This window comes from Dermacentor andersoni, chromosome 9 (genome assembly GCF_023375885.2).
Source record: "Dermacentor andersoni chromosome 9, qqDerAnde1_hic_scaffold, whole genome shotgun sequence".
NCBI lineage: Eukaryota > Metazoa > Arthropoda > Arachnida > Ixodida > Ixodidae > Dermacentor > Dermacentor andersoni.
This window is the reverse complement of record NC_092822.1, coordinates 109,134,558-109,147,024: the sequence shown is the minus strand read 5'-3', so window position 1 is coordinate 109,147,024 and position 12,467 is coordinate 109,134,558. Positions and strand designations below refer to the sequence as shown.

Below are 12,467 nucleotides of genomic sequence, written 5' to 3'. Positions count from 1 at the left end.
ACCCCGCATTAACAAACTTTTAAGATTAACAAACTTTTCAGAAATCCCCTGCTGACTTCTTACAGTTTCAATGTAAGTATATTTCAGTACTATGAACTTCAGAATACCCAACTTTTTAGAATAATAATCATTATTCGGTTTCCCTGTGATGTTAAAATGCCTCAGTGCTACGAACTAATATTCAGAAACCTGGGGATTCTTAGATTTATGTGTACTGTTCATGGCAGCCGAAACAGTAGGCTAGCAGACGACAAGGCGTAGAGAGTGGACGTCGTGGCGCATGGATTTGGAAAACCTAAGACGGTGCCCAACAAAAAAGAATGCGGGCGAGCGGAGGCGATGACGCATCAGGTTTTGCGAGCGCAAGCTCTGCCCAGAAAAGTGTTGCTTAGCAATGGAGGCACGTCTCTTTCTTTTGCGCTTCTTTCTGCGGCCGTACTAGCTACGTGTGCGGTGAAATGTAACCTCCATATTCGCGGGGATGCCACACAGTCGCACTTTGCACTTTCCAGCCGGTTTCGCTTATGCGCGCTTGCGCTTTGACATGATTCAGGTGTCTGCTTCCAGCGAGACAGTTGCAGTGTCCACAGCAAGAAATGTGAAAAACAAACAAAATGCAAGAAACACTGTGTTTGCAGGCGACATGAAGCTACATTTTTGTCAAATCGGTGTCAGCATCTGTTTTGCATGCGTCATCCTTATTATGCAGAGCTTCAGTGTTGCGTGGTGGCAAAATCTATGAATCAGCAACAGCATGTCCCGATAGCCAACAGCGACTTTTTTGTGGGTAGCTCATATGGTGACGACTCATGAACTGATGAGTTGATGGGCGGAATGGTTAATTTTGGGACATTCACTATAACGATCTTTCAGAATAACGAACAATTTATCGCGGTCCCCTGAAGTCCGTTATTTTGAGATTTCACTGTATTTGCCACATCTGCATCACCACCACTTCGTCACCAGGTGCATGCGTCATCTGCATAGGCACTATGTAATAGCTGCTAATAACAAAATTGGGTAATTACCAGCCCTGCGGCTTTGCCAAGATTACTTTGAGAGTATACGCCAGGAATTTACAGTCAATTTTGCCCACGTGAAATTTTGTTGCAGTTGGCCTTTAAACCAGAACCCAACTGTAGAAGTAGAGAACACTCAGTTAAGCCGGCAACTTTTTTTTTAGATTCGTGCTGGCATGCAGTGTCTTCTGGCACCTCTTTTGCATTTCACTGATATGTTAAAACCTCATGTCACTACACCTGCAGCATTTGAAAAAGAAATACTATATATATATAAACACACATACATAGAATCCAGCTTAAGTGTGCCTCTGTCCCTGTCCTATGGGGTCTGAGTGCCTGTTTCATAACTGTGCCACCAGATGAAAACATCTAAGCGACATTCCATGCTACAGAAACATTACAGCTATGAAATGTAACTAGACTATGTTTTCCTACTCCACAACAAGCAAAGCATCTTCACCCCAACCTTTCACAATCTCACAAGTACTTGCTGCAACATGCAGTTTATGCATGCAAACTAACATACAACAGCAACTATTTCGTGCAAGATTCACACAATTCTCAAAGACAGAGCAGCAGGGGTCAACAGGTCTTTCTTTCAGTGACACTATGTTTTGTGCCTACAGGTATTAGAAATCGCCCAGTATCAATAAATAACTATTTAAAGCACATGTCGCACATGTGGAACTGAAGCCATGCAGTGCTCAAGACGAGTCCACCTAGTAAGAATTGAGACTATCATCAGTTTTTCTTGCTAATCACTTTCACGAAATATGTTGCTCTACACAGCTATGAGCCACAGTGCATCAAAAAGAATCCCTGGGGAAATAATAAGTGTAATGCCATACCATTTCACCAACTGAACTTTCCTGAAACTTTTGCTAATTTCAGGCTACCTATTAAAAGAAATGCCTTGGATACTAACTGGCTTCAATTCTGCAGCTGCAACATGTTCTTTACAGGGATTAAATAATTAATTTGCAAAATTAATTTTAATAGGCCTGAGAGTATCACAATTTCTAAGATAGAGAGTTTTAGCTTGTCCGCATACTTTTGGGTGTTTGCGGATTACCGGGTTGTGAGAGCCATGGATGGCAGCGGCAAAACTGGCAGCAACATTTGACGATTTGTCAAACTCAATGCACTTGAAAAATTATCGTGTCCTGTCAACAGTATCTTTAAAGGAAAATGATAAAGGTATGGCACGTTATGATTATGTCACTTTACATCAGCAATGAAGTAGAAAAGTTCAAGGGCACTTAAGTTATCCCTACGTGGATGAATGCGAAAGCAGACTACTGCACAATGCTTAGACATTATGCCACAACACAAAGTCATGGGTATGACTCCCAACAAAGGTTGTGGGTTCGAGTGCCTTAATTAATTCTAGCTTGACTATGCCTTAATTAACAAAAAAAGGTTGTGGGTTCGACTCCCACCAAAGGTCGAAGGTACAAGTGCCTAAATAACTCGATCTTAATGAACTATGCCTTAATTAATACCAAAGGTGGTGTGTTCGACTCATGCCAATGGTCGTGGCTTCGACTCCCACCATAGCTTGGGGGTTTGTGTGCCTTAATGAACTATATTTAACTGAGTCTTAATGAACCTCACCTTAATTATCACCTAATGTGGTGGGTTTGACTCCTAACAAACGTCGACGGATCACCATTGATGGTCACATTGACAATTACGCCAGATTTTCCGCCTCATGAGCCACATAATCCTTTCACTTTAATTAGCAGGTCAGGGCAGTACTAGCGTTACATGCTATGTGGTTAAACTCCGTGTCCCCAGATGTCACTACCAGTGCTGTTGCTGCCAAACACCTCTCCGGTAAAGCAGTCCTCCACAAATGCTAATACATTTACGGACAAGTTAAAACTCTCCAAGGTCTCCCGATACAAATAATCTGCTGCTAAAAAAAATAACCCATCTATGTTTCACTGTTTTCAAGTTTTACTTAGACAAGCATGATTGAAGCTCCCTTCCATCGACACCTACTTCCTTCAGCAGCAGCTTTGATGCCAGACTCATCTTCTCTGCCATTGGGGTCCAGAGAGCAGAGGTCGAACCATGCAGTCATTCGCATGCCTCCATTGAGAGTGACAGGGATGACTGGCCTGGAAAACGACAGGCCATACTCTTTATACTGCCACTATAGTACTACATGGTAATATACTACCAGCTATCTAAATTTAGCAGTACATTCCGAAAAGCCATAACGGTTATATATACATGCAACTCTAACTAACTGGAAAGTTGCCCCTTATTTAAAGGAGTACTGACACAAGAATCTTGGGTATCACTTTGTTTTCCATGAGGTGGTTGCCTCGCAGTTTGAGACAAAAGGGCTTGGACTGGTTGGTGAAACATTGTTTAGACAAGGAAAATCCGTTTTAGTGTGCAAATTGTAGGAAGGGAGGAAGAAGGTGACAGGACGGAGTGCTCACGAACAACTAAGTTTACTGCTCAGACAGCGGGAATATAAATACGATAGGAGAGGGTGAAATAACTGCGTAGGCACATGTACAAGAACAAGCATCATCACAAGCATCATCTCTGTATTCATTATCTAGTAAGTTAATATAGAAGGTGCACTCGGACATTTCTTTTCACCTGGACGGTAAATAAGAAAAGCCTCATGAATTTCATGCGCTTTTTTGTCACTACTATTTGCCACAACTTGGAAATCGTCAAAACTAGGGGTGCACTTGGAACAGTGACTTGCCAGGTGGCTGGCTACAGAGCCGTGCATAAATTAGTGTGCTATGCGAGGCAGTTGTTAAAACATCGCCTTGTCTGGCTGATGTGGCAGCAGCCATTTGATAAAGGAATGCGGTAGAGAATTCCCATGGTGCATTTCACATACTTTTTTGAATGTTTCTTACAGTCCAACCTCGAGGTGCAATCGAAGTGCTACAAAGGGACATTAGCTTATTTTGTGCCTTGACATCTGCTTTTTCAACGATTCTTTTTAGACAATGAGACACCTTGTGAAACACAAGGTATAGCAGAAATCTTCGCCTTGGGTTCATTCTCGAAGGTGGCTTGTCTGGCACTTCTTTCTTCCTTCTTCATATCGGCAAGAAGTGATTCTGCTATGCCCGAGAGCAGGTTGTCAGTGAAGCCTGCAGCTTTTAGTTTTTCAACTTGGCTTTGAAAGCTGGTTTTAACCTGGTGATGACAAGACCTTGAAAGCGATGCCTTCATGCATGCTTTTGCGATTCCCCCCTTAACAAGCTTCAAATGTGCAAAACTAAAAGGGAGCCGGCTTTTTCGAAAGCGAGGGACATATTTCCTGCAAGCACGTTGGGGAATGAGCAGAAGTTCTAAATCTAAAAACCTAACCTTGTTATTCATGGGAAACTCAGTTGTAAGCTCAAGGTCAGTTAAAGATTAAATTATGGGGCTTTCTGTGCTTTAACCACGACCTAATTATGAGGCACGCCGTAGAGGGGGACTCTGGAAATTTGGACTAACTGGGGTTCTTTAACGTGCGCCTAAATCTAAGTACACAGGTGTTTTCGCATTTCGCCCCCATCGAAATGCAGCTGCTGCGGCTGGGATTCGATCCTGTGACCGTGTGCTTAGCAGCCGAACACCATAGCCACTAAGCAATCACGGCGAGCCACCCAAGATTAGTCATGTTAAAGGACACACAAAAAAAATAATAAAAAAATCTAAGGACACCTAAGTACTTCTTATGAGTTGTGAATGCAAAAGCATTAATATCCAGTTGAATGCCGCTGAGCAGTCCTTTGAGTTACGAGCTCCTCACGGGCAAGCAAGTGCGTTGAGATCCTTGGAGCATTTTGATTTGGCTTTACCGAGACACAGAACGCAGGTGAGAGTTTGCACGTATAACACGAACATCCGAGAGTGAGGGTGACGTGGCAATGCCCTCTCCCCTCATGTAATGCTGCGACAGCAGGTGTTCCCTTTCGTCTGCTCTGCTCCTTCAAGGCCTGGGCCAGCAAGCGCGAGCCAGCACCACGAGTGTGCAAGGCGCGCTTGTGACGTGGTGTCACAGCCAACGGGAATGTGCTCATGGCGTGGTGTCGTAGCCAAGGGGAAGTTTCGCTGCTACAGATGTTACCGGCTTTTTCGCTCAATGGGCCATTTGACCCTTATGCATATGAAATGTTTTTTCGACATTCTGTCAGGAATCACACTGCTCCACACGAAATATGACTAAAAGATTGTCTGCATAGAAACATATCGTATTTACTCTCATAATGATCGCACGTATCTGTAAAAAAAATTGATGGAAATTCAGGGGTGCGATTATTACGCGGGTTAAATTTCCTATGAAAATAAAAATTTTCTTTGTTCATCCTGCATTTGCTGCGAGATGACAAGCAGGCGGCTGCCGCTGTCAGTGTGGGACACCAAAACAAAAATGGCGGCCGGCGGATCAAGCCGAACGTGCTGAACGAGATTTTTCTTTCTTTTCGTGAGTACATTACGCGCATTGAAAGTTTCTTCCATATCAGTAATGAATAATAGTATAGGTAATATCGGCAAGTTTGTGACAATAACGTAGCCATGTCCACTTTGAGGGGACAGGAACAGAGATGGGCACATTTAACTGCCAGTGACATAGAAACACATGGCGGGCATGCTGCGGAAACTGCGGCACTTGTCTTCACTGCTATCCTAATACGGCACGTTTCCACTAAGGGCGGGCGAATATCTTAGTTGCGTAACAAGCACTGGCGCATGAATAGGGTACACTTCTAACGTATCAGTGTAAATGTGGCCACTGTCATTGCCGCTCGCGATTTGTTGTGTGCCCACAAGTGCAGACGAGAAGAATCGAAAGGCGCCCTTTATGTTGTTGTTGTTGACCAAAACCATTATGAAGACTACAAATAATAAAGTCGAGGCAAGTGTGGTTGTTGCTTTTTTTTTTTTTTTATGGAAGTGCGGAAAGTGATGAAAGGAATGAAATGGGGCATCTGCTTAAGAATGTTGGGTGCTCGCAGATCGCTTGGTATGTCTTCAAGAGTCATTCACATAACATTCGACAGATGGTAAGCGCGATCATCATTAGCAAGACTTGGCACAGGACATATCGCTGCAACAAGTTCAGGATGCGATCATTACACGGGAAAGAAAAAATTCTAATTTTGATGACAAAATTCAGGGGTGCGATCATTACGCGAGTACGATCATTATGCGAGTAAATAGGGTACTTCAAGGGCAGTTGTCCCACCAAGGTTACGAAAAGGGTTCTACTTAAATTGAGGATGACGCAACGAGCTATGGAAAGAAGAATGATGGGTGTAACGTTAAGGGATAAGAAAAGAGCAGATTGGGTGAGGGAACAAACGCGAGTTATTGACATCTTAGTTGAAATCAAGAAAAAGAAATGGGCATGGGCAGGACATGTAATGAGGAGGGAAGATAACCGATGGTCATTAAGGGTTACGGACTGGATTCCAAGGGAAGGGAAGCGTAGCAGGGGGCGGCAGAATGTTAGGTGGGCGGATGAGATTAAGAAGTTTGCAGGGACAACATGGCCACAATTAGTATACATGACCGGGGTTGTTGGAGAAGTATGAGAGAGGCCTTTGCCCTGCAGTGGGCGTAACCAGGATGATGATGATGATGATGATGACTCTTCGGCCTTTGGTTTCCCCTTCTGGCCTCCTTCAAGCCCAGTCATACTACACTTGGTGTGCATTTTGAACTTTTTGAATTGAAATGTGCCATAAACAATAATTATTTTTCTGCTCTAAAAAAACTGAGGCTTCATAGCATAATTAACGATTCAACAGCAATCCATTAAAGAAAGATTGTGTCAGTACTCATTTAATAAACAAGAGCTGGACAAAGAGCGAGGTGCTAAAACTCACGCTGTAGGGCATATGTACTTGACATGTGGCTGACGTATTGCTTCAAATACTGATGACCAGCCCAACCTGCACCATTGAGAAGTAAATACATTCAGAGACATGCATAGCATCAAACGCATGTTTTTGCAGGACAGCCAATGTGCTATTAATAGCAGCTGTGGAGGAAGTATGGGTTCATTTTTACTGATGCTCCTGAGTTATATAAAGCCAATAGACAATGATGCCAATGAAAGCATAAGAGAAATTATTTGCTGTTTCTAACTGAAATGTAGAAATTATAAGATAAAGAAAAAGTAAGCGTACAAAAAAAAAAGAGCGAGAAAAGAAAGAAACTTGCCGCCAGTAAGAGCAGACGACCCTCAAGTGCCACCAGTGGCAAGTTGTTTTTTTGTCCACTTTCATTTCCCTAATGATTTCTACATTTCAAGTAAAAACTGCAAATAATTTCCCGTATGCTTTCTTTGACCTCATACTGTAGTGACTAAAAAACTTGATCTGCTGTTTCCTGCTTTCTTCATTGTTTGGCTGTTTGTCTAATATATACACACAAACAGACACACAAGCTGCAATAGACACACAAACTGCAAGGATGTTTTGGGTTCACTAACCATTGCAATTAAAATGATCAGACCACACAAGTATGCTGTTTGCTGTATTACGGTATGGAAGCTGGAAAATGTGGAGCTTCACAAATGAGAATTTTGAGTCGGGCCATCACTAAAGTATGGAAGTGTTGCATGGGACGTTCATGCAGCAGCCATTATAGATATTTGATTGCTAAGTGCCACTAAATATCAAGATGGGCACATCTTTTACTTTGCCTTTTGCTCTAGTGTCATGACAATCATGCAATGTCATGTATTATTAGAATCCAAATAAATAAAATTTTAAAACATCTTTAGTTTGCTGTTGAGATTCTCCTACCACAATTCTAATGAAAGCCAAACTTAAACCTTTAGCAAAGGAGAAAATTCACCAGACCCCACCCTCTATTAATATATATTTTTAAAAATTTGGCATTGATAACTAGGCTATGGGGACAACTTGGGGTTGATATTAAGCCTGTGCTCATGAGCATAGTCTTAGACATTTGTTTTCTCATAGCGCCAAAGGCCAACTGGAACAAAATTTAACTTTGAGTAAATATGCTACCATGAAAAGTATATGCTACAATCAAAACAATCTTGCTGCAGGGTTATAATTATCTTTCTCTACTAATTGCCTTAAACAGCACTTTGGCAGACAATGCAGGCACCTCGTGGATAGCAGCTGTGAAGCGAATCCCGCACTGTCGCCTCTCAAATCCTTTTTAGTGTGCCGCAGACGTTGCCCAATCGTAGAGATCAATCATGCTAAGTACTGTTGGTTCTCAACGTTCAGAATTCTGCATCAGTTTCAGCAAGTGCTAATGGCAGCCGTTCTTTAGTTTCAGCAACACAAAAATTAATTTCTTTTTCAAACGTATGCATGTATTGCGCAGAAAGCTTGCTTTGCATCCAAACTATCTGAAAGTGGGCAATTTAAGCAGTTCAAAAATTTGCTGCAGTTGGCCAGTAACAATGATATCCCCCCCCCCCCCAACACTCCCTTAGAGGTGATGGTATTTTTGCAGTTGCTGCCACATGTACGAATTGTCATTTTGTTTGATGGTGATGATGATAGATGTGCCTTGCAACAAACAAATTACAAATTCCTTGCTTCAAGATTATGAGCAAAACGAGAACAAGAACAAGGTAAAAGCAGAAGCCAACGTTTCGACAAGTGGACTTGTATTTTTTTAAGGATGCCTTGAAAAAGACAAGTCCACTCGTCGAAACGTTGGCTCTCGCTTTTACCTTGTTCTCGTTTTGCTCATCATCTTGAATTTTCATCTCCCGCCTTCCCCGTGTCTTCCCTGCTTCAAGATTGTTTCTTTATCAGTTGTGCTATGTAATATGGTTCCCCCCTTTTCTTCTGTTAGCTCTTCACTGTTCCATTGTGCATTTAACTATCTGCTCTTTCATGAAGTTATCTTGCTTGCTGTATGAGGACATATTTGATTTCTACATATTTCATATCATGCGAATAGCACATGCACAATAGTAGATACACGGAAGTTTCAACAAGCTTATACATGCCCGGTCCCACTTCAACCACACAATTCCCAGTACAGGATAAATTAGCGAATGTTAAATACTAGCATATTGCATTATATCTTCACAGTTGATCACCTCACTAACTTCTTACAAAAGGTACAGATGCGACTACTGGCACAAATTAAAAATTTTTTTCCTTTATATTTTTTACTATGGAGTTGATCCCTTTTTCAGTCTCTGCATAAAATGAAGCTTCCACAGCAGCTCCCATAGAGGGCTAACAGGAAATGCTGCACCTGCTGTGTTGGAGTCCTCCAAGTCACAGGTTCCACAGTGCTGTCAAAGATGACACAGAGATAAATGGACCAGAATAAAGTGCAAGCTATTTTCATGGAGCCGGCAGCCCCTCTGAATTGTGGCCAAAATTATTTATCCTAGTTTCAGTTAAGTTGCTACCGGTTGACGTGGACAATACCGACAAATACAACACATGCTAATGGCTGCTCCACAAGGATGCGAGAGAGATGATGCAAAAATTCCTTACGTCCCTGCAGAATTTTTTTTTTAGTATGTATTGTGAACGCCTCTACAGCAAAGACCACTGCAATGAATCTGTCTCTACAATGAAGAAACCTAGGTGTTCCTGATGGTTGGTTTGTGGCTTCGCAATAGTGGCTCTTGCCAACGCCCCATGTAGCCAGCGCCAAGATGAGAGTGGAGTTGCTGCTTCACACGCACAGGTTCAATCCGTATGGCACAAATGCCCATATGACACGGGTTTGTACATCTACTTGTCAGTGAAGCAAGCCCGATGCAGAGAAAGAAGATAATTTTTCGGCCTGTGAACTATTAAAAGGCAAACAAATAAGGCACGCCACAATTATAGATGTTTTACGGAAAGATGATGATAAAAAAAAAATGCAATCGTATTGCAAAATCTGAGAGAAAATAAAACAGCCCCAAGTCCAAGACTTCCTTTGGGAGTTATGAAGATGTAAAAAGTCACTGTGGGCTGCAAATAAATATACAAAACACACTGGCTAAGAGATATGCCATAACAGGGGCTCAGAATTAATTTTCAGGTACGTTAATATGCACGAAAAGCACAGTACACAAACGTTTATGCATTCCAATCCTATTGGAATGCAGCCACGGCAGAGAAGAATCAAGCCTGTCACTACTTACACAGCAGCAGAATGCCATAACCACTAGGTCACTGTGGTACACCTACTTGAAGGTATCGATGCAGATTCATTTCAATGAGAATTGGAAACAGCTGTGCAATACGGGCATGCGTTTCGTAATCATGCGTGCAGGTAAAAATATGTGCAGAGTTAAACGTGCCTCACCCTGTATCTCCCAGGCCATGAAGAAAGATAACCTGAAAGAGAGGAAAAAAATGTACAGTTCTGCAAAATGATTCGTTTGTGCCTTGTTAGCAGAATAGTAATCTAAAACTGCATTTCAGGTTTCTTTTTTCCTTTACACCTCGCAACATGTCCAAGCATTCATGCTCCAAAATTTTGCTCGCAATAAGACACTTTTCCACAATTCTCACTTCTGATTTTCAGTTCATTCATTAATAGGAAATCAGACTGCCGAATCACTCGTGTTTCAAAGTTTAGATTTGGATGAGCGTTGCTCATTTTCTGCCGACTGACTTCGCATAACTAGACTTCAAAAAAAAAAAAAAAAGAAAACGTAGAAGAAGGGGGGGGGGGGGGGGCAATACGCGCAGAGGTTCAATCAGTCTGTGCGCGCCGTTTCCCCACAGCTATCGACCATTCGCAGACTGAAAAACTGCTCGCCTTCCGGTTCTTAATTTTATTATGATTTTCTCCCCTGTTCGCATGGAGAGGCAATGGCTCTATGTGATTTCAAGGTTTCGCGTAATTACAAAGTGCCTACACTCAGTGTCAACTAGGAGGCTGCGAACAGAATTAAACTAAGCGACGTCGGCTCGTGCGATCGGTATCGCACAGCCTGAATTAGAAATGTGTGCCGACACGCAGCGCAGGCTTATGCGCTTACACGTTACTGCGCCTCCTAGCAGCACGCCAAGTGTGCTCCTCGTATCGATTTTGCCAGCTTTCCATTTCAGAGCGCGACCTTTCCGTATTTCAAGCACTTCACGTAACGCGTGAAAGCGTGACGGTTAAGTTGGCGATCGCTGCGTGCAGTACGTCTACACAGGAAGGGTGTTTTTAGCGAGCAACACGACAGCTTTCGGCGTACCGCACTGGTCTTACCTAACCGGAAGGTTCTAATCGGAATTACGATCGCAGCGGACGAACGGAACACTCGTTCCGTTTTCGCACTTTCACTGCAGCGTGAAATGATGACGGCCGAGCAGCGGAGAAACGGGCATGACACAATCGATACAACAAAACTCGGAGGTTTCATTGGTATAAGCCTAACTTACAGTGGCGGTGTGCTTGGCAGTGGCGGCTACGATCACGGGCGACGGCATGGCGGACGCCGTGTTTCCTCCCATAAACAGGAGAAGCCTCTGATGGTGAAGACCCAGGCGCGCTCAGTCAAGCCAGGTTCAACGACGCCGGCGGCAAACACATGTACGGCTTGCGGAACACACAGCCGACACGAGCACAGCTTCCTTACAACCTTGACAGCACTTCGGCGCTCCCAGCGCAGCTGGCGGAGGACGCGATAGAGCTCTACGTAGCCTCCGAGATTCGCAAGGCAAAAATTTCGGAGGCCACAATATAAACGGTGCACTGTGGCGGTGAACGCTGTGGCGGTAACGCAATGTAGCCGAGTTAGTTCGTTCGTTCTCAATATTCACGAAAATGCTGCAAATCCCTCTCGCCGCTTTTATATTTTCTCGTGTAGTTTCGTCCGCTCTTCAGGCAACACTGCGAAACGTGGCAAAGCACCGAAACATTTATGAAATGACGAAATGCTCTCATAGCAGAAACAATCAACCACCCTGAATAAAATTGTTGAGAGAAAACTAAACTGAAGAGACAGCTGGAATTGTAATGATACTTGGGCTAGTGGTAGAAATGCGTGGTTTGAACGGCAGCGCAAATCGCACACGCACACAGAGAAGGACCACGAAAAGACGACAGTTGGAAGCAGAATTTTCATACCAGGGGTTTCTACGAAGACCTTAAGCGATATTTAAAATAGCAGTCTTGAAATAAAAGGACGGTTTATTCGGAGACTTGCCGCCGTGGTGGCGACCATGTCGCGACAGGTGATAATTAGTAGCTAATTAACAAAAATAATTAATTTACTTCTGAGCTTTTAGTTTCAGCGGGCTTTGAAGCGAGCGCTCCGGATCCGTACAAGCCATTTCAATTTTTGGATCTAGAAAAATGCAGTTACTGCCCAGGTAGCAAACAAAGTCCTCAAAACGTCGCATTATTATGGATACAACGTATTAATGGATACAACGCCTCAAACAGATTTTTGACCGAACTCGACGCATTAAAAACGTCGCAAGCAGGATACCTTAAAAACGAGGGGTGAATTCGTTTCGAAAGCGT

The 12,467-nt window shown here is 43.1% G+C and overlaps 1 protein-coding gene across 1 annotated transcript in view; it reads right to left on the bottom strand.

Annotated features, from left to right (window-relative positions):
- Positions 1–11,598, bottom strand: part of Apt1 (Acyl-protein thioesterase 1) — a 37,817-nt gene extending 26,219 nt beyond the window's left edge. The window contains exons 1-4 of the mRNA XM_050176372.3: positions 11,381–11,598; positions 10,308–10,339; positions 6,884–6,949; positions 3,027–3,145 (exon numbers count right to left, since the gene is read on the bottom strand). Coding sequence (XP_050032329.1) covers positions 3,027–3,145; positions 6,884–6,949; positions 10,308–10,339; positions 11,381–11,452 — 289 coding nt within the window. The 5' untranslated portion in view covers positions 11,453–11,598. The remainder of the gene's footprint in view (positions 1–3,026; positions 3,146–6,883; positions 6,950–10,307; positions 10,340–11,380) is intronic.
- Between the last annotated feature and the right edge of the window lie 869 nt (positions 11,599–12,467).